Below are 20,666 nucleotides of genomic sequence, written 5' to 3' on the forward strand. Positions count from 1 at the left end.
TTTGAGTTGACGACATAAAGCCTTGCACTCATTATCGTACCAACTATTACAAGATACCATCCCAAGTGGTGGTGGGCGAGTGGAGCGAGTGGTATGAGGGAAAACGTGAAAGACAGCCTCGTGTAGTGAGCCGGAATTCAAGGCAACGCAGTCCTCTAATAGGGGTATGAAGTCAATATAAGCAAGAAGTATGTACAGATGGCCCGAGCAAATAGATAAGCGATCGCGGTCGAAGCGTATGTCATGATAGGTAGAGTAAGAAATCAGTGGGGTGCAAGGTGCTGTGTGACGGAGAGTGAAAATACTAAAGAAAAAGTATGTATGATCAACTCCTGGGGGGAGAGGTGCTACAGTAAAATTAGTAATGCAAGATGTGAAGGCAGGGGATCCCATGATGTAATCAATAATGCTAGAGCCTCCCCCATGCGGAAAGCATGTGAGACCATCTGAGACGAGCCATCAATCAAGACCATTATAAATAATAAGATCATGCATCCTATCGAGATCCAATAGGACCTGCCCATAAGATGTGACCCGACCTCATCTGTCATCCGAAACCCATAGCATACATGTACTCTCAAGGTCAATGTCTGGCAGTAGGTCTGGCAGTAGATTGGAATCATCCCTGAAGTTGAGAAGTGGTACCTGACGCACGCCTATCCTTGCGTTGAAGTCCCAACTAGGAGAAATGATAGAGGGCTGCAAATGGAGATGTCTCAGCCTCATCTTGAATATCTCTAGTAAAGTGGGAGGTCTCGAGAGAGAAGTAGCATACTGCAACAACCAGGTCCCGGCTATCCATGTGTCGGCGGATCAGGATCCAAAGAAGCCTCGAATGTGCATCTCTCTGCTCTATTGGAATGGTTCCCAAATCTGTAAAGAACTGCTACTCGTCCTGACCCTCGTACTCCCCCTATGTCCCTAGTCTCATCTCTGTAGGCAAACTCCCATGTGTACCCGCTGACTACTGGTAGTAGAAACTCTGGACTCCGATGTATCTCTGTGTAGAAGACTATGTCGCGACCTGTATAGGATTCCCAGAAGTTCCCTGAATCAGACCATAAGGTACTATTACAGTTCCAAATGGTGTAGGATAGGGTCTCGGAGATCTGAGTCTCATAGACCGCGTCTCCCTATGTGAGAGGGGGGGCTGATGCGGGAGCCTGTAAGAAGTCGTCCATGTCGTATACTGCCCACTTCCCCCCTTACGGGCTGCAACAAGGAGCGCCTCTCCTCAACCTGTAGGGGGATAAGGTCCTCATCCATGGAGATCGTTGGTTGATCTCGCAGGACTGACCTCAGCCGTATAGCCGAAAGTCGTGCCTAAGCGTCATGGAGCCGTATGATCAAGGGCTTCTCTCGGTTAAGGTCTCTCTCCACCTGCCACGCTCTCTCGATCTTGTGCTCAACTACACCCAACGTAGTGGCCACGAAGGTCGTCGTATCTACCATCGGTGTAGCCTCAATGTGCGGGATCCCACGGACTATGATGTTGAGAGCATTACTAGCTCTATGTTACTGCTCCATGAGGATAGCCGAAACGGTTGCCCTTACAAGTTCTCGTTTGGCCACATCAACCCATCTGGAAGTCTCCTCAATTATTGCATGCTCGCAATCTGTGCCTCAACAACTAGAGAGCTTCCTGGGACTACGTTTATGGCGGTGACCTCCTGCCGGAGCTAAGAAATATCCTATCTGAGTCCCTAAATGAGATCAGTCTAGTCCTCGAATGACACGAGCCTACTCCTGTACGACGTGGCCTTGCTCCTGTTTGCTGCTCCTGTGCAAAGTGTGTCAGCTCCATCTTGCACTCACGGATATTGTGTACCTCCATAAGCAAGGTCTCCCAGGCCACTGGTGGGTCAGTCCGTCCGTGTCCTAGCTGATACTGAAAGGGCTGTGACATAAAAGTATAAGGATGAGGCCGGAAGCTGGGTGGTGATTGGGTAAGTTGGGTAAGATATGGAGATGACAGTGGCATGGATAAGGCGATCCCAACGCGGTATGGGAGCACAGGCTGACTGAGAGGGAGAGGGGAGAGAAAAGTCAAGGCGTAATGTGGAGCAGTGTATGTCATAATCGGTGAGAGAGCTGTAGCGGGAGAGGAAGGGAGGGATGAAATCTGTAACAACTCCCTCACTGGCAATAACTGTAGCTATGGATGTAGGAGCTGTAGCTGAAACTGGGGCTGAAGCTGAAGATGAGGATGTAGCAAGGTCTGAAACTAAAACTGAAACTGAAGCTAAAGCGGGGGCTGAAGTAGAAGTAGAAGGAGAGACTGAAGCTGAAGCTAAGGTTGACGTGGATCCCGCCTTTGCTTTGCTGTCAACCCCAACTCCGCTTCGATTGTAGTGCGTGTTCACATCCTGGAGTTTCAGTTGTGTTTGCTGTTTTTTTTAAATCGTCCTTGGTTTTATCCGTCTCTTTATCTCGTTCTCCCTTTCCCATTTCTCTTGGACTAACGTCTGGTTGCTTTCTTGTACAAGTCCTAGTGCAGGGGCAAGGGCAGGAGCGGGAGCACAAGGACCCCCTCCGTGGCGGGAGGCACTCTTAGGGGCTTCAATGAAGAGGCAGGGCAGGGGGCTGCTGCAAAAAAAGCAGCAACAGCAACACACGGGGGGGAAGGAGGGGTAGGTTAGCTGCCCGAGGGGGGGGGGGGGCTAGGCTTGCTGCGCGGGGTAGGCTAGCTGTGGGGGGGTTAGGCTAGAGGTGCCCGGAAAGTGGATGAGTGGCCAGCCGGGAGGCGGGCAACAGCGAAGTAGCCCGGGGGGTGCAAGCAGGAGCGGAGGGAGGGTGAGCAGGAGCGGAGCAGCCCAGGGGGGGCGGGCAGGAGAGAAGCAGCCGGGAGCGGAGGGCGAGCAGGAGGAGCTGGGGGCGGAGGGAGCAGGAGCAGAAGGAGCTGCACGGACAGAGGGGTGGAGGCAGCTGGCGAGGGGGGAGCTGCGAGGGGGGAGGCAACTGGGGGGAGAGAGAGAGAGAGAGATGTATTAACATCTGCCGGAGGCCTCGCAGGCCTATGAGAAAGAAAGAAAGAAAGTTTATTAAAGTCTTCAGAAGACCGATGGGTCTATGAGACTGTGAAACCCTGGTACAATCAAGCTGTGAGGGTGGAGCTACTAAACGAGCATCCACACCAATGCATAATGTAAAAATGATGCAAAATGATAGTTCTAAGTACTAAGTACAACATAGTCATGTCGGTGATCTAACTACAAATCAATCACATCATCATCATCATCCTCATCAGGACATCAGAGGTGAATGAGGCAATGGAGGTAGGAAATCGGTGATAGAGTGTTGTCAGCCACTCGAGGGTGCCGTCTTGTGACGTCTCCTAGTCATAGCTCTACACCTAGCAAGGGCTACAGTAACCCTTGTTGGACCGGCTTTGATGGGTGAACATGGAGGCGATATCCTCGAGTGTAATCTATGCGTCTACCCTCTGTTTGAGCTGTCGAGTCACTGACTCTGAGTCCCGATCATGTCAAGGTCTCGTCTCGGGGGAGTCCAGGAGATCTGGCTAAAAGAACTCTGGGAGGGGTTGTTGGAATTATAGATATAATTCAGCAGTGACCAATGTAATATAATAAGTTAGTTAGGGGCACTTTTCCCTCATTTAGAGGTTTTTTCCCCTAACTGCAGTTAGTTCACTAACTATGGTTAGTGACTACTAAGGTTTTGTCACTATGACAAAACCTTATCAACTCCACTTTGTGTTGTACTCTTTACACTCTATTTTGCAACTACAGCTTCTAAGCTTTCGACTCTCTCACTCTCTCAAGCTCTCACTCTCTCCACCTCCTTCATTTGGTATCAGAGCAAGTTCTAGGCCTGTGTGCCCTCTGCTCCTTCTTCATACCAGCGCCTTACCTCCAGCTCCAGCCCGCTCCAATCTGTCCGTACAGTCCGTACGACTGTACGGAAGCCTTACGCAAGTGTCGCCATTTGCTGCCGCCGTACATCGCCATACCATCTCCGAAAAGTTTCGTCATCTGCGCCGTACTTCGCCGTACCTGCAGCCGTACTTCGCCGTACCAGCGCCGAAACTGTTCGTCATCTGCGCCGTACTTTGCCGTACCTGCAGCCGTACTGCGCCGTACTAGTTCCGTACGTTGCGTCATCTGCTTCCGTACATCGCCGTCTGTACCGCGCCGTACATCGCCATCCGTACCTTGCAATAACATCTGTACCTGCCGTCGACGTACTAGCCGTATAGTGCCGTACAAACTGTACGGCACTTCCGTACTATCTTCAGTACAGTACGGATACTGAATCTGCTTCAGTACAGCAGGTGTTCTTTGACAGGCTTCTCTTGCAGAAAAATACAGTTTGGTGCAGTTGTTTTGGAGTACATTTGGGGCATTTTTGCATATTGCAGCCATTGCAAATATTGTGCAATTCAAGAGCTACATCTGGAGAAAAATTGGAAATATAGTCTAAAATTTGGGGCTTTTGTCTTAAAATTGCAGATTTGGGGTTTTTAGCATTATTACCCCTTTCTGGCTGCAATTTCTAGCCACAAATTGGGGCTTTTGTGTTGGGAGAGCATTTTTTGGAGTATTCAGTACATACTGCCTTTCTTGGAGTGTTTGGAACACTTTTGGCAGATTTTGGAGAGTGTTTTATGCTTGGACAGATTTCTGACAGCTCAAGTGCAGAAATCTAAGTTGCATCTACAGCCCGTGCTTGGGTGTGGTTTTTGGGAGTTGTGCATTTTATTCCCAGTAAGGGAATTCAGCTTTGTATCTGCTTCAATTCCTTTTTCAGATATGGCCCATCAAAATCAGAATGATTTTCAGTTCGGTGGTCTTTCTCAGGAAGACAAATTGGATGGTACCAACTACTCTCTCTGGAGTTTCATGGTACGTAATATTCTGATTTCTCGCAATTTATGGGATTATGTCAATGGGGATGAAATCCGACCAGCAGATATTGCACCTGCTACCCCTCCTCACCAAGGAGGTGGAAGAGGTCGTGCACAAGGTGCAGCTGCAGGACAAGTTGTTGGTGCAGCTACAGTCAATACTCCTGAGCAAAAGAGATGGGATTCACGGGATGCCTTAGCCTTGTCTTGCATCTCTCTTTCAGTGAAAAGATCAATCATTCCGCATATCCGGTCGTGTAAGACCTCCAAGGCAGCGTGGGATATTTTGGAAAGCATGTATGCAGCACGGAATGATGCCAGGGTATCTTTTTTAAAAAGAGAGTTGAGCAATACACATATGGAGGAGGGTGACTCCATGTCAGCCCACCTCACTAAGCTACAGGATCTCAGAGAGCAGTTGTTAAACATAGATGAAATTATTCCTGATTCAGAGATGATTACAACCACTCTGAATTCTCTTCCTGAGTCTTATCTCAGCTTTCATACTTCGCTGAATTTATCATTGAGGGGGGGTGCAAATCCTCTTTCTTTTCATGAGCTGATAGGACTTCTGCTTCAGGAAGAGCAGACCAGGAAAAATTTGGCTTCACGTGCAGGTGAACAAGCCATGCTCTCAAAATTCAAATCAAAAACAAAGGGACAGGCAAAAACAGCAGCAAATCAGCCTTCCAGTGGGTCAGGACAGCCTTCACAAAAGGCTAAAAGTGATGCAAGCAAGCCCAAAAAGAAGGGTTTTTGTCACTACTGCAAAAAGCCAGGTCATCACATAGCAGAATGCAGGAAAAGGATTGCAAAGGAAAAGAAAAACAGCTCAGGAATGGCTGTTTCAGATTCAGCCCCTTGTGCATCTGATAGTGGGGATGCTGCAGCCAACTTTGTTGGTCAAGATTATGCCTTTTTATCTTGCATTTCTGATTCTAAGTTGGCTGTTCCAGATGCTCGGGATAGTACAGCTTCTTGCAGTGATGATACATATGCATTTTTGACTTGCAGTTTTGACTCTCCCTCAGATGCATCTGCTTTCAGTGTTGATGAAACACTGAACACATGGTATTTTGACAGCGGTGCATCCAAGCACATCACTTCGAGGAAGTGTCTTTTTACTTCCTTGAATCCACCCCCTGTTGGTAAGAAAGTCACTTGTGCCAACAACTCCTCATATTCAGTACGTGGCACAGGAGAAGTTGAGCTCACTGCAATTGATGGCTCAATTTTCAGACTTTCTGATGTCTTATATGTGCCTGGCATAACCAAAAATCTCCTTTCAGTGTCCACTCTTAACAGAGATGGATTTCAGGTCATCTTTGAGGATGACAAATGTGCTGTCCGGGACAGGGAAGCTAACGATGCCTTAATGTTATCTGGTACTCTGCTGCGTGGTCTTTTTCAGCTTGATATTTTTCAGAAAAGAGCAGCTCATGCTTTGGCAATTTCTACCCCTACAGTTGCCATGCAAAATGCAGAATTATGGCATGCCAGATATGGCCACATGCATTACAACAGCTTAATGACACTTCAGAAATTTTCAATGGTTGATGCATTGCCACCTCTTGAGATACCTCCTCCACATGCCTGTGAAGGGTGCATTTTAGGTAAAATGCATAGATTTCCCTTCAAAAAGGATGGTTCAGTTAAAGCTGTTCGCAAATTGCAGCTTATACACAGTGATGTCTGTGGTCCCATGAGGACTCCTTCATTGGGTGGTCATCTCTACTTTGTCACATTTATTGATGACTACTCCAATTTTACTTGGGTTTATGGGCTGAAAAAGAAATCTGAAGTGTTCACAGTGTTTAAACACTTTTCAGCCATGGTTGAAAATGAAACCGGGCTCAAGATACAGACATTACGCACGGATAGAGGTGGGGAATACCTATCTGCAAAATTTGATGCTTTCCTCAAACAAAAGGGTATTGTGCATCAGCTCATAGTCAGACTGACTCCTCAGCAAAATGGCAAAGCTGAGAGGAAAAATAGAACCCTCATGGAGATGGACAGATGTATGCTGAAAAGCAAACACATGCCTCATAAATTCTGGTTAGAGGGTTTGATGTGTGCCAATTACATTTTGAACAGGGCTCCCACTAAGACTTTAAAAACAAAAACTCCTTTTGAGGTCTGGAATGACAGGAAGCCTTCAGTGGATCACTTCCGAGTCTTTGGATGCCTTGCCTATGCACATGTGCCAGTTGAATTTAGGCACAAATTGTCAAATAAAGCCATCAAATGCATATTTGTTGGATACAGTGCAGAAAGCAAGGGGTATCGTCTCTACAATCCTGCTACACGCAAAATCATTGTAAGTAGAGATGTGATATTTTCTGAAAATTCAGCTTACACTCAGGCTGATTTTCAAATGCCTTCACCTTCAGAAGATGTCTTTCAAGGGTTGCTACCCATTGCTTTGGGTTCCCCTGCTGATTTTTCTGATCCAAATCAGAATTTACAGCAACCTTCAAATGCTTCAGTTCCGCCAAGGGATGTCATGCCTCCTCCACAGGAAGTGGAACAAGTGGTACAGCAAGAAATTGCAGACATACATGCAGCAAAAACAGTCCCAAACTGGCTGTTACAGACTCTCCGGGAGAGTAAACTTGATGCTCCGTTACCTGGCAGGACTCGCAGTGCAGCAAGGCACATGGAAGGGGCTAATTCAGTGGAATCAGCATATGCAGGTACTCTCCTTGATGAAGAGGAGCCTGCCACATTTGAAGAGGCACAAGGTAATGTGCATTGGATGAATGCCATGCACGATGAGTTGCAGTCCATTGCAAAAAATCAGACTTGGGATGTTGTGGACTTGCCACAGGGTAAACATGCTATTGGCACACGATGGGTATTTAAAGTCAAACGGAAGTCAGATGGCTCCATTGACAGATATAAAGCCAGGCTAGTTGCTAAAGGCTATGCTCAGAAAAAGGGCATAGATTATGAGGAGACTTTTGCTCCTACATCCCGGATGACTACCATCCGATCAGTAATTGCAATGGCTGCACATTTTGAGTGGAATGTTCATCAGTTGGACATCAAAACAGCCTTCTTAAATGGGGACTTGCTGGAAGAGGTGTATGTCAAACCACCTCCGGGTTTTGGAATTACAGCAAATGCACTTCAAGTCTGCAAGCTTAATAAAGCTTTATATGGGCTGAAACAGGCCCCTCGTGCATGGTATGCCAAGATACATGCCTTTTTAACCAGCAAGGGGCTGCACAATAGTCCTACTGAGAGCACCCTCTACATCAAGATGGATGGGGGGGAAATATTAGTCATCCTTCTTTATGTTGATGACTTACTGCTCACAGGGTCCAATGACGACAAAATTGCAGATTTCAAAACTGATTTGCAGACCCACTTTGATATGTCAGATTTGGGGCTGCTTCATTTTTATTTGGGGATCCAGTTCTCTCATGAGAGACGTGGCACTGTTATGTCTCAGTCCAAGTATGTTCAGAAACTCTTGGACAGATTTAACATGCAAGAGTGTAAGCCCATATCTACTCCTATGGAACCGGGGCTGAAACTCACAATGCATGATGCAGGAGAATCAGTTGATGCCACACTTTACAGTCAAGCTGTTGGATGCCTCATATATCTCTGCAATACTAGGCCTGATATTCAGTTTGCAGTATCTCAGGTGAGCAGGTACATGCACAGCCCCAAAACTATGCATTGGCAGGCAGTTAAGCGCATCTTCCGTTATTTGCAAGGCACCAAGTCTTTTGGCTTACTATTTCCCAGGGGGGGTGACTTGCAGATGCATGCCTACAGTGATTCAGATTGGGCTGGTGATTATGACACTAGGCAGTCCACTAGTGGCAATTGTTTCTTTTTGGGAAAATCTTGCATTTCATGGCTGAGCAAGAAACAATCTACAGTGGCTACCTCATCATGTGAAGCTGAGTACAGGGCAGCTTTCACAGCAACAGTTGAATGTGTCTGGCTGAGACGTTTATTTGCTGATCTTCATCTGTCTTTGGAGGGTCCTTCTCCAATTCTCACTGATAGTCAGAGTGCCATTGCAGTGGCAAAGAATCCAGTGTTTCATGCTCGCACGAAGCACATTGAGGTTCACTATCACTACGTCAGAGAGAAGTTGCATGCAGGAGAGATCAGTATGATCTTTGTGTCCACACATGACAACGTTGCAGATATTTTCACCAAAGCACTACCACGTGAGAAGTTCGAGGATTTCGCAGTGCCCTGAACTTATATCCGTTTGGTGATTGATCAGCCTTGTACATGACATTGGCACTGCAGGGGGGTGTTGGAATTATAGATATAATTCAGCAGTGACCAATGTAATATAATAAGTTAGTTAGGGGCACTTTTCCCTCATTTAGAGGTTTTTCCCCCTAACTGCAGTTAGTTCACTAACTATGGTTAGTGACTACTAAGGTTTTGTCACTATGACAAAACCTTATCAACTCCACTTTGTGTTGTACTCTTTACACTCTATTTTGCAACTACAGCTTCTAAGCTTTCGACTCTCTCACTCTCTCAAGCTCTCACTCTCTCCACCTCCTTCAGGGGTTTGCCAAGGAAGAAGTCTGCTCCTGTCTCCGTGATCAAAGTATCCTCTCGCAGTGCCTAACTAACTCATGAATGAAGCCTGCCAAGCATCTCTAACCTAGATAGGAGAAAGAAAGAAAGAAAGAAAGAAAGAAATTTTATTAGAGTCTTCGGAAGACCGATGGGTCTATAAGACTAAAAGAAAACCTGATACAAATCACAGTAAGGGTGGAGCTACTGAAACGAGCATCATCACCCGTGCTGAATCCTAAGTCTTATCATACATAATCAAATACATCAGGATGTAACAATGAAAAGAAAAGGATTGGAGCGGAGCGGAATCCTCCGTATGTCATGTCGCCCTAGCTGGTGCATAGCCGGTGATGGGACGTTGGCGTTCGTCAAGGGGTGCCATGCGTCTCGATCTCCTGGACGAGACTCGACGCAAGACCAGAGCCACCGTGACTCCCGTGGGACGTATCCCAAGTCTAAACAATGATGGGAGGTCCCCAGAGTGATTTGTGTGTTCCCTCGATGTCTCGTGTGTCGTGTTGCGGTCATCGGATCGGGGTCTCTGCCACGTTTGTGGCTAGAGACTGGACAATCAATGTCACTCGATGGGAAGAACTCTGTGATCCTACTCTAAGAGGTGTCTGACGATGTGGCTAAGCCCCGTCGCCTGAGTAAGTACTCTCTGTGTCGGACCCCCTCGTGAATGAAGGCCGCGAGGCATCTCTGATCTAGGTAGGCGAGAAATCTAGAAAGGAGCCCATAGCTGTCTCTGAAGAGGCAGTCGTAGCGACCTCGGATCTCGTAGTACACTGAGCACCTAAAAATAAAATGCTCCTCCGACTCAACCTCCTGACAGTCGCACAATATGCATAAGCGATGCTCCTAAAGAATCCCCTCTGCTCTACCGCTCTCTATGCGAAGGCGGTGTGATGATACCCAAAATTGTCCGATGGAGATCCGTAGTGAGTGAGGCATATGAAGCTCAGTGTATCCTGGTGGTGTGATGAATCCCTCCTCCAAAATACGAAGACAATAATCTCTGTAGAAACTCAGCTTCACTGGAAGCTCCCTCGGCTCCAACCAGGTCCTAAAGGTGTGTAGCTGCAGGAGATCCTCTCGAATGACCTGGTTGGTGTGTGGCCCAATCGGGATGGTGGGTGGGAGTAACGAAGGGGCATCTAAACTGCACTAAAAAGGCGGTATCCTCTCGATGTGAAACCCTAGTCTCACAAACCATCTGTGAGTCCGTGCATACCAACATTGCTCGTCTCCCTCTGCTGCCAACCTCATGGAGGAATCGAGAGCCAACCATGGCAACCTCTGTCTCCCTGATGTGCAGTCCCCATATGATCTAACCCGGTGTAGATATGTGATGGTCTGAAAGGCTGCATCTAGCTGGAGTGGAGAAGCACCAAACTCGGCCTGAATGATGTGATGTGGTACAGGCGGTTTCCCCTAGATCATCCGTGAGAGCATGGACATGTTAGGCCCCCAATAAGGGCTGCCATACATACCGGCTGGTCGGACCAAGGAGTCAAAGAGAAGAGCCTTGGTCTGAGGGTCCTAGAAGTGGGAGTGGAAGCATTAACTCTCTAGCTGAGCCAGTAAGGCGTATCCCCTGCTCAGTCTAGCCTGCATCGCTGGTCTCATCGTGAAGATCGGGCCAGAGAAGATGATCCCCAAGTAAGTGTATAAGGATACGATCTCAACTGGTGACCCACCGAAAGTAAAAGTAAACTGCTTCCATTGGATGTTTGCTCGAGAGGTGTTAAAGATCATGACCTTGGTCTTGCCAAGGTTGACCTCCAAATCATGGGATAAACAAAAAGCCTGTAGTGCATCCAAGTGTCGCTATAGCCCCTCGGGTATGGACGACAAGAGTGCCACGTCATCTGCATAAAGAAGAGACAATAGAAACGCCCGCAGATTTCATACTAGATGGGACACCTGAAGATGAAGTGCTCCTCTATCTCAACCTCATGCATATCGCATAATGTGCATAAGCGTCTCTCCCTAGGTAGACGCTCTGCCCTGCCGCTCTCTACACAAAGTCTATATGAAGAGACCCGGAACTGCCAATAGAGATCCTCAATGAGTGGGGTAAGTGGATCTGTGTGTACTCTGATGGATCAATGAAACCCTCATCTGTGATATGTAAGCAGTGATCTCTGTAGAAGCTAAGCTTCACTGGGAGTTCGCTCGGTGCCAACCAAGTCCGGAATGTGTGTAGATGTAAGAGATTCTCACGGATCACTTGATTGACATCGTGTGACATGAGGGGGGAGAAAGGAGCATCCAAACTCTACTGGAAGGGAGGGAGTCTGTCCATGTGGAGTCCCAACCCCTCAAACCATCTCTCTGTGCATGTATACCAGCATCTCTGGTCACCTCCTACTGAGAGTGTCATAGAGGAAGACAATGCCAACTATGGCAGCCTCTTGCGTCCGGAAGGGTAATCCCCAGGCCCCATACTCCCTGACTCGGTACAGATATGTGATAACCTGAAATGCAGCATCTAGCTGCAGTGGAGATGACCCAAACTCAGCCTGTATGATCTAGTGAAGAACTGATGGCTTACTGCGAATCGTCCGTGATAGCATCAGCACCTGTAGTTGCTCCACCTGCGCCCACTCTGTATCGGATAGATCTCGACCCCAACAAGGGCTGCCATACATGCCCGCTGGGCGGACCAAAGACTCAAACAGCAGCCCCTTGGTCCGTGGATCCTAGAAGTGTGAGCAGAAGCACTGCCTCTTTAGTCTGGCCAATGATGCGTATCGTCTTCCCAAGCGTGCCTGCATCGCGGGTCTCATAGTGAGACAAAGTACAAAACCAAAAATAACTCATACAAGCCGCTATGGGCTGAAGCAAAGGGCTCACTAAGGCCCTTGCTGAAAGCTAAAGTGCTAAACTAGTGAGCAAAATAGCAAAGTAGCAAAATGGCAAAATAGCATCAGGTGCTCAAAGCTAATGCTCCAAGTACACGCTAATAGCTTGTAAGACTCTAGTGCTGAAAGCTAATAGCTTGGAAGACTCTAGTACTAGCCTCAGTAATATCCATTGGGGTAAGGCCCAAAATTTGTGGAGAAATGTTACTATCTGAAAGATGGCATCAACCTGGAGAGGGGTCATGGGCGAACTCTACCTGTATAATCTGATGGGGGACCGATGGCTTACTCTGAATCATCCTAGATCCGGTTGTCACCTGTAGCCTCTCAAATCTCCTCCACTCTATCACTCACCCATAAAGGTGTTGCATACATGGCAGCCGGTCGAACCACGGTGTCAAAAAGCCAACCCTCCGTCGGCGGGTCTTGGAATTGTGCCTGGAAGCATTGCCTCTCTAGTTGGGCCACAACACCCCACCCTCGTGTGAGTCGTGCTATAGCTGCATGGGCCATCGTGAAAACTAGTCCGGTGAACACTGCCCCCAAATATGTGTAGGACTGCACTATCTCCACTCAGCCAAATGGTGCTAGAGCAGCTTGAAGCACCTAGAAGAAGGCCCGAATGACTGAAAAGAGTCCAGATCTCAACAAAAAACCTCCCAAAACCATTCAAAAATGCTAGAAATCAACTTCTGACAAGTCGTACAAATTCCTAGCAGCATCGTGCACCTGCCCATACAAGTCCATACGGACGTCCGTACAACTGCAAGGGCAAAAATAAATTCAGCCGAAATGGTGCGGGACAAGGTAGTTTGTATGCGGGCAGCTCAGAAATTTCAAAAACGTTGGAATCAGACCTAAAAAAGACAGTCACTAGACTGTTTTTCTGCTCAAAAAACAAGTTTCTAGTGATGAAATGTCGCATCGGACTGAGCTAGAGCAAAATGGCAGGTAGGATCAATGGGAGAGCACGTGGGAAGGCAGGTAGGAGCAAGAGAACCTACTCTGAAACCACTGTTGGGTGCAAGAAGCAATGGAACGGGAGTGGAGTGCGGGAAGCAAACAACAACCTGGAGCAAAACATAGTACTGGTCAAATGGAAAAGAGGAAAATCAAAGGGTGGCCTATATGACCCCCAAGTCAACCATATGGTTGACCAAAGAAGTCAACCCATAGAGTTGACCTGACCTACGAGGCTCATACCAGGGCTAAGTGCTAACAATGTCATAGGCCAGCTAAGCCTCTTTATTAGCACAATTTTTTTGGGGAACAATAGGACCTGCCTAGATTCAAACCCAAAACCAGTTAACTAGAAAGTCGGCCTCTTTATTGCCGTCTTATCCAAACCTTGAAAGCAAAATGTGCAAGGCAACCACAAGTCACTGTTAAGCCAATGTATTGCTCTACTACCATGTGATTTCGGCAGTTATTCAACCTCAACAATAGAAAGATGCAGATCCAGGAGGCAACAAACATATGGGAGGCAGGATTTCATTGCCCGTTTTAATGTTTGTGAAAATGTATCTGAGGAAACTATATAATATATCTAGAACATGCCCAGACTCATCCTCAGAAAACACAACAAATAGTGCAGTTTCAATCTCATGATAGTCACTAGCTATTATGATATCGCCACAACCGAACCGTGGCAGTAGACCAAAGTATAAACATACATATCCACACACCTACACACACTTGAGCATCCATTTATACAAAATTCTTTGTACTGAGTTTCTGTCAGGAATCCAGCGGTGAAGGACAAACTCAGCCATGACAAAGGCTAGCAATACACAAGAAAAAGTAGTTAACATTCTCTTCACTCAAGCTTCAATTGCTTGTGAAGACTATAGCATCTCATTTTACTCTCTGCCAAACAGGGCAACACACCACTTAAGATAGAAAGAATTTATCTCAATATCAGCAGGCCACAACATGGACGAGAACTTCACTTGAGGAAATTATATAATTACTATTCCAAAATCAAAAGAGTGTTTCGCTGTCCCTCATTGTACTTGAAAATAAATATATCTCGTCCTTGTATCAAAGAGAACCTTTATACCTACAACTACTCTTATCGATACCTGGTCCTCATATACCAAAACTCAACAGGCAAATCGAATGAAAACCAAATCCCTAGTTTGATAGCTGCCAATCTATTTTGATTTTTCATTTAGAACATATCTGAAACCATGCCTGCCGATATTTTCAAGAATGCAGTAACTCTACAAAATTGCTAGCTTTGATGTGACGAAACTACTCGAATAAGTCTGCTTCAAACATCTCATATTGCCCAACCATCTGCATATTAAGCCTTGTTCAAACTACCTCTTTCTAATCCAGAATTCTCCTATGAAGCTAATTATGTATTTCGCATTGCAATTAAGAATGCATTTATGCATGTTGACTTAATTGGCAAGTAAAAAATAAAACTTGGCCTGAACTCATTCATACTTCATAATAAAATGGTTACCATGTCATCCTAGTGGACAATGCCAAGAGGCAACCTTTTCAGCATGACCTTTAAAGATCTAAATTGAAGCCTAGAAAGCTACAAAAATGAATAGAGTTTTGAAACCTGTGAAATGTCTTCTGTTTCTGTGAAGCTGTTACGCTCTGCCCATAACAAATCAAGCTGACTAGTTCTTGGAGTCGTCAAAGTGGATCGAGGAGTCCCACTTCCAGCAGAAGATGATGCCACCCCCTGATCTGATTTGGACCCTAGTAGTCGAGTGAAACTAATCAGGCTAAGCCCTCGTAGCTCCTCTACACTTGCAGTATCACTAACACACATTTCATCATATCTGCTGTCTATAACCTTTCCCTGAAAATCATCTGAGAGCGGTGATGCATTATCAAATCCCTCATGTAAGTTCGACTTGAGCAGTCTCACCCCATCAGGGCTCTCCTCAGCTGCTGTCTGGTTACTTTTGGGTGTATTTAACTCAGCTATTTTCTCCAAGGTGTCTGCAAGCATTCTGAGCCGCTCATTCAAATTCAATCCTGGGACATCACAAGCATCTGCTAACGTGCAGCGTAAGGAATGAGGCTGAAGGTGTGAAGTACGGACCTCTTCTTCACAAATTCTACAGATGACAGAATCTGACTCTTCTAAAGGGTTTTCTGAATCTGCCCAATCATACCATGGTGTTTTCTGTCCCTGCTTTGAGGGAGACGTTGTCACTGGCTGAACCTCATCTTCATCTAATTTGTTGCTTTCTCTTTGATCCCACCTGACATCCACTTGAGTCAAAGCACTCTCATCATATGTTTTAATTGCCGTATCTTTTCCAGCCTGCGCATGGTTACCACTTGTCTCAAAGGTTTCAGACATAACAGCACCGAGCTTGTTCAGATTTGTCATGTGATTCAAGTCATCTTGTTGCTGGTTCTTTGTTTTATTCTTTTCTAGAGCAAACCTAGGCTTTCTTGTGTGATTTGAGCTTTTGAGGCTGCTTGACAATCCCATGTCACTTCTAGCAATCTGATCTAGAACCTCAGGGAGAAGCTTCCGGGCAGTACTCGCAGCCTTTCCCTTTTTTCTAACAGCAGATGTGAACGAGCGCTCGAGGGATGGAACACCCTTCAAACATTGCTGTATTTTGTGAAAACCTTCCTCATCAGGACTAGTCTCCTTCTGGAACTGAAGCAACCTCGTGCAGCGCGTGAGAATAAAAAGCATGCGAGTATGAAGCTGCTTTAACAAGCCCATGGGCAATTCCTGGCGTCGATCATCTAGCTCATGAACAATATTTTCACATTCACGGCGAAAGTCGACAGATGAGAGTAATGTACACCTACGAGCTAGAAGTAGGAGATCCTCAACATTTTCCTGCCATTGTGGAAATGGATCAGCATTGCGATCAAGAATCTCAACCAGGTCTGCTGCAAACAAATTAAGCTCTGCATCCACTTCTTCTTTAGCAGTGGTGAACCTTGCCCGTAAAGATGCCAACAGCTCCTGCAAAATCATCAACCTGACCGTTATCCCTTATCTCATGTACCCAGACAGAGAAGAAAAAGATAAAACAAACACTTGACACGACCCAAATCACCTAATCTGAAGCTGATCATGTCTTATTATGTCTCTTTAAATAGGAAAAGATACCTTCGAAAAAGTTAAGTAATTGAGCCAACTGAACTTTTGCCTTTACTTGATTACTTACCTCCAAGTAATTGTCACTATGTGGGCGAGGAACATCATATGGGCGTCCACCTCTAGGACCCAATTCATGTGAAAAACTTTTGATATCCTTGGGCCACTTTTTTGACTTAGCAATCTCAGAAACTCGAGGTACAGAATGAAACTTAGCTGACTCGGTTTCTTTAATCACATCAAGCTGTTTCAAAGAAACCTATGTGCTGATTAGAATGCAGATACAGACACAAAACGGAAACGATATAGCAGCACTAAAGTTTTTCCCATATCACCAAATGCAATTTTACACTGTAAAATCTGTACAAAGGACCTGCCCAAACTAAGGGAACACACACATACCTCTGCTTCAAAGCTTTTCTCGCACTTGTTTTCAAGATATGAAAGAAGGCGGGATGGAACTCTCTTCTCCAAGATGTTATCTGTATCAAAAAAGCAACAAAATGTTAACAACAATCACAAGGCTTTCACATTAAGGACTCAGTACCCTATGATTTATTGTGTTACTATTGGGAAACACTCTTTCACAAAATCCTTTACAGATACATCCATTAGAAATATACCAATGCCACTAGCAATGCACCATATATCTCAATCCCTGCTACTAACCTAGGAAGTATCATAAGGCCATGCCTTAGACTCAAAGCCAAAGCATTGTTACTTGAATACCTAGCCCATACCATGACCTCATCTACAGCCAGCCCTGAAGCTCTAAGAAATAGACATCACAAGTGAGCCTCACTCATATTTGAAGCTTTGTTCCATACCCCAAAAGGCCCCAATTTGAGCTTACAACATAAACATTTACCAATTTCTCACATCTGACCTTAAAATCACCAATGAAAATCTAAGTCCCCTGATTCAAACTTCCAAACTATGATTGCTTTGTTGGAGATAAGTGCACACTAAGTGTACTATTTCCTAGTCTACATTTGTCTAAGTCTAAGTCTAGTCTTTATGTCGTGAGTGTGTGCCATGTGGCACTTCTACAACTATCCCATAAGCACTCTTGCTTTATGTCTTGTACTTTGGCCCATATATTCATGGGTCACATCATTGTAATCCATCAGTCTAGCTTGTGTCTCGTCTACACTCTTCTCAAGGTATTTCTTGTCTTTCAATCTTGTTATTTCATTTCCAGTTTCTAGTTCTAGTTCTTGCTTCCATATTCCGACATGGTATCAGAGCTAGGTTGATCCCTCTTCTCTCCCCTCAGTCTGCCTCTTCTCAGATCTCTCCCCCGCTGCAGATCTGCCCCTCTTCTCAGATTTCTCCCTCTTCTCATTTCTCCCTCTTTCTGCCCCGCCATTGCGCACCAGATCTATGTGTTTCCGCTCCAGATCTGCGCCAGATCTGCGCTCCAGTTCTGCGCACCATTTCTGCCAGATCTGCGCAGTCCTGCTGTCACTCCTGCACCCGCTCCTGCTGTCGCTCCTGCATCAACGTACCTGCTATCCGTACAGATCAGCGCCGTCCGTACGCCGATCGTACGTCGTCCTCCGTCCGTACGCCGTACGCCGTCCCTACGTCGTCTGTACTCCGCTGTCCGTACAGTCCGTACAACTGTACGGAATCTGTACCTGCACAGGCCGACTTCTCCAGCTGCTGTTCGAAATCTGCTCCATCTTCACGGAGATCTGCGCCATCTGTTCGACCTCCTGGACTGCGCCCTTTTTTTTGCACCTCTACCTCTGCCTGGGATTAAGGTACTGTGCTTTGCCTCTTTAAAGTTTGCTGAGCAGTCTCTCTTTTTTGCTGGTTCCTCCTGCTTCAATGGGCTGTCATATGCTATGGCCTTGACAAAGTGGTGAGAGAACCGGCTTCTTGGATCTCTCCTCTCATTTATTTCTGCAATATTGTAAGGGAATAGACACTGCCCTTGCATCCTAGCAAGAGGTAAGACCTTCCCACATGGCATCTTCCTCTCATTCTCTCATATCTATCGACAAATTCAATGGGTCCAACTTTCATACTTGGCAAATCAAAATCAAGTGCCAACTTATGAAAGAAGGTCTTTGGGACATTGTTCACCGTGCTGCTCCCGAAGGTCCCTCTGAGCAAGTTGTCACTGCCAAGAACAACAAAGCCTATGCTATCATATTGCTCGGCCTTGGAGATGATTACATTCATCACATCTCCGACATACAGTCTACTCCTCAAGCATGGATCACTTTGGATACCCTTTTTGGAGCCCGATCTAAAAACTCTAAGATTGCACTTATGATCTCATTCTTTGATCTACATATGCAAGAAGGAGCTACTATAGCCTCTCATGTCAATTATCTTCGCAGTCTTATGGTTCAGCTTGCGTCAATCAAGTCTCCCATCTCCGAAGATATTGCTATTGCTGTGCTTCTCAAAAGCTTACCTAACACCTATGCTACTCTTGTCACTACCTTCAAGTATCATAATAATCCTTCTCTTGAGGGTATCATCAATGCTCTCCAAGAGGAAGAAAGAACTCAACAACGAAAGGTAACTGACACTGCATTTTTAGCAAAGAAAGGAAGTTCTAAGGTAAGAAAGCCTTGCACCCATTGTGGCAAAACTAATCATATGGAGAAGGACTGTTTCAAGGCTCATCCATGCACCATTTGTGGCCATGATAATCACCGGGAGAGGGACTGCTACTCCAAAACCTCTACATCAGCCCCTGCATCTACCTCAGCCCATGTTGCTGCAACATCTCCATCAGTTGATCCTGCTGTTCCTTCCTCACATGATGAGAAGTGGGCTTTCTGATTACTTCTATTTCTTGTCTACCACTTTGACCACCGATAATGTAGGTCAAGGGGTTCTAGTGTCTTGGTCTTTTTGTTTGTCTACAATCAGTCTTCTGTCTATCTAGTCTTGTCTGTCTATTTGTCTATCAATCTGACTGTGTTTTGTTTTAGATCCATCTTGTCCCTACCCTTGTGGACCCATATGAGGATATCACTTGAGGAGGGGTGTCTCAGGATCTTTTGTCTGTCATGTCTTCTATCTTGTCTCTCAGTCTATCAGTCTTTATGTCTGTCTTCTAATCTTGTCTTTCTGTCTTACTCCTAGTGTCCACTTAAGGAGGGTGTTGGAGATAAGTGCACACTAAGTGTACTATTTCCTAGTCTACATTTGTCTAAGTCTAAGTCTAGTCTTTATGTCTTGAGTGTGTGCCATGTGGCACTTCTACAATTATCCCATAAGCACTCTTGCTTTATGTCTTGTACTTTGGCCCATATATTCATGGGTCACATCATTGTAATCCATCAGTCTAGCTTGTGTCTTGTCTACACTCTTCTCAAGGTATTTCTTGTCTTTCAATCTTGTTATTTCATTTCCAGTTTCTAGTTCTAGTTCTTGCTTCCATATTCCAACATGCTTGACAAAACTGTGGCCCTGCCCCATTGGCCAACAATGAAGACTGTCCCAATCCCACACAATGTTTCTTGAAACAACATGACTAGTTTGCCCGGGAAAAAGAAAAACTGCATCAGACAATATCTTCATCGAGATCTCAATACCAAGTATTTTAGTAAACTATCTTTAATCCCAAATTTCACGACTAAGGAACATCTCTAACAGAATATACTTGCCAAAATCACCAACCTAACCAGCCTCTACAGAGGTAAGGATTTGAAAGTTCCTGAGCTCTCCAGGCCTCTTCATCGTACTTACCAAGGATCAAGAATGTTCTGGGAATGTTCGATGCCGGAACGGTAATGTTTCGCATCATTCATGCAGTTTACACAGGACCCTCGCTTCCAAAAGATGCTGAATTCTGATGGGCAGCCAAAGAAAAGGAAGCCCGATGAGGCAGATAGGGAGTTCGAAGCTAACAAGAGACCGCATGTCAGCTTTCAAGACCAGCCCTCATGGTTTGCAGCAATCTACTGCTATCCCGGTGCTGAATCAAGGCAATGATTTTCAGTCCATGGTTTCCGGACAGCAAGGAGTTATGGCACCCCCGATGCAATAGAGTTATTTTGGGGGAGGATCAGTTTTCCAGGCGATGGTCAACCCTCACGCACAATTTGCTGGTATGCCTGTGAGTCAGATGATGGGGTATCGGCGTACTTTGCAGCCCATGGGACAGAATTTGATGTATGCCAATGTTGGTGCGGCCCCAGGGATGCAAACGAGAATGCCTAATGCAGTAGCCGGCAACATGGTTATGCCAAACATGCAAAATTTAGGAGCTAGTCTGTGGTGTGGGAGATTGTGTGAGTGCTGTTGTGCCCTT

The 20,666-nt window shown here is 45.9% G+C and overlaps 1 protein-coding gene across 1 annotated transcript in view; it reads right to left on the reverse strand.

The window, feature by feature from the left end:
- Positions 1–20,666, reverse strand: part of LOC147899807 (putative serine/threonine protein kinase IREH1) — a 167,512-nt gene that overhangs the window by 122,113 nt on the left and 24,733 nt on the right. Inside the window, exons 2-4 of the mRNA XM_087377056.1 lie at positions 16,790–16,869; positions 16,458–16,631; positions 14,870–16,252 (exon numbers count right to left, since the gene is read on the reverse strand). Of these exons, the coding sequence (XP_087233182.1) occupies positions 14,870–16,252; positions 16,458–16,631; positions 16,790–16,869 (1,637 nt within the window). The remainder of the gene's footprint in view (positions 1–14,869; positions 16,253–16,457; positions 16,632–16,789; positions 16,870–20,666) is intronic.

Source organism: Dipteris shenzhenensis, chromosome 7, assembly GCF_047967505.1.
Source record: "Dipteris shenzhenensis isolate YYH24624 ecotype China chromosome 7, Dip_SZ_1.0, whole genome shotgun sequence".
Taxonomy (NCBI): domain Eukaryota; kingdom Viridiplantae; phylum Streptophyta; class Polypodiopsida; order Gleicheniales; family Dipteridaceae; genus Dipteris; species Dipteris shenzhenensis.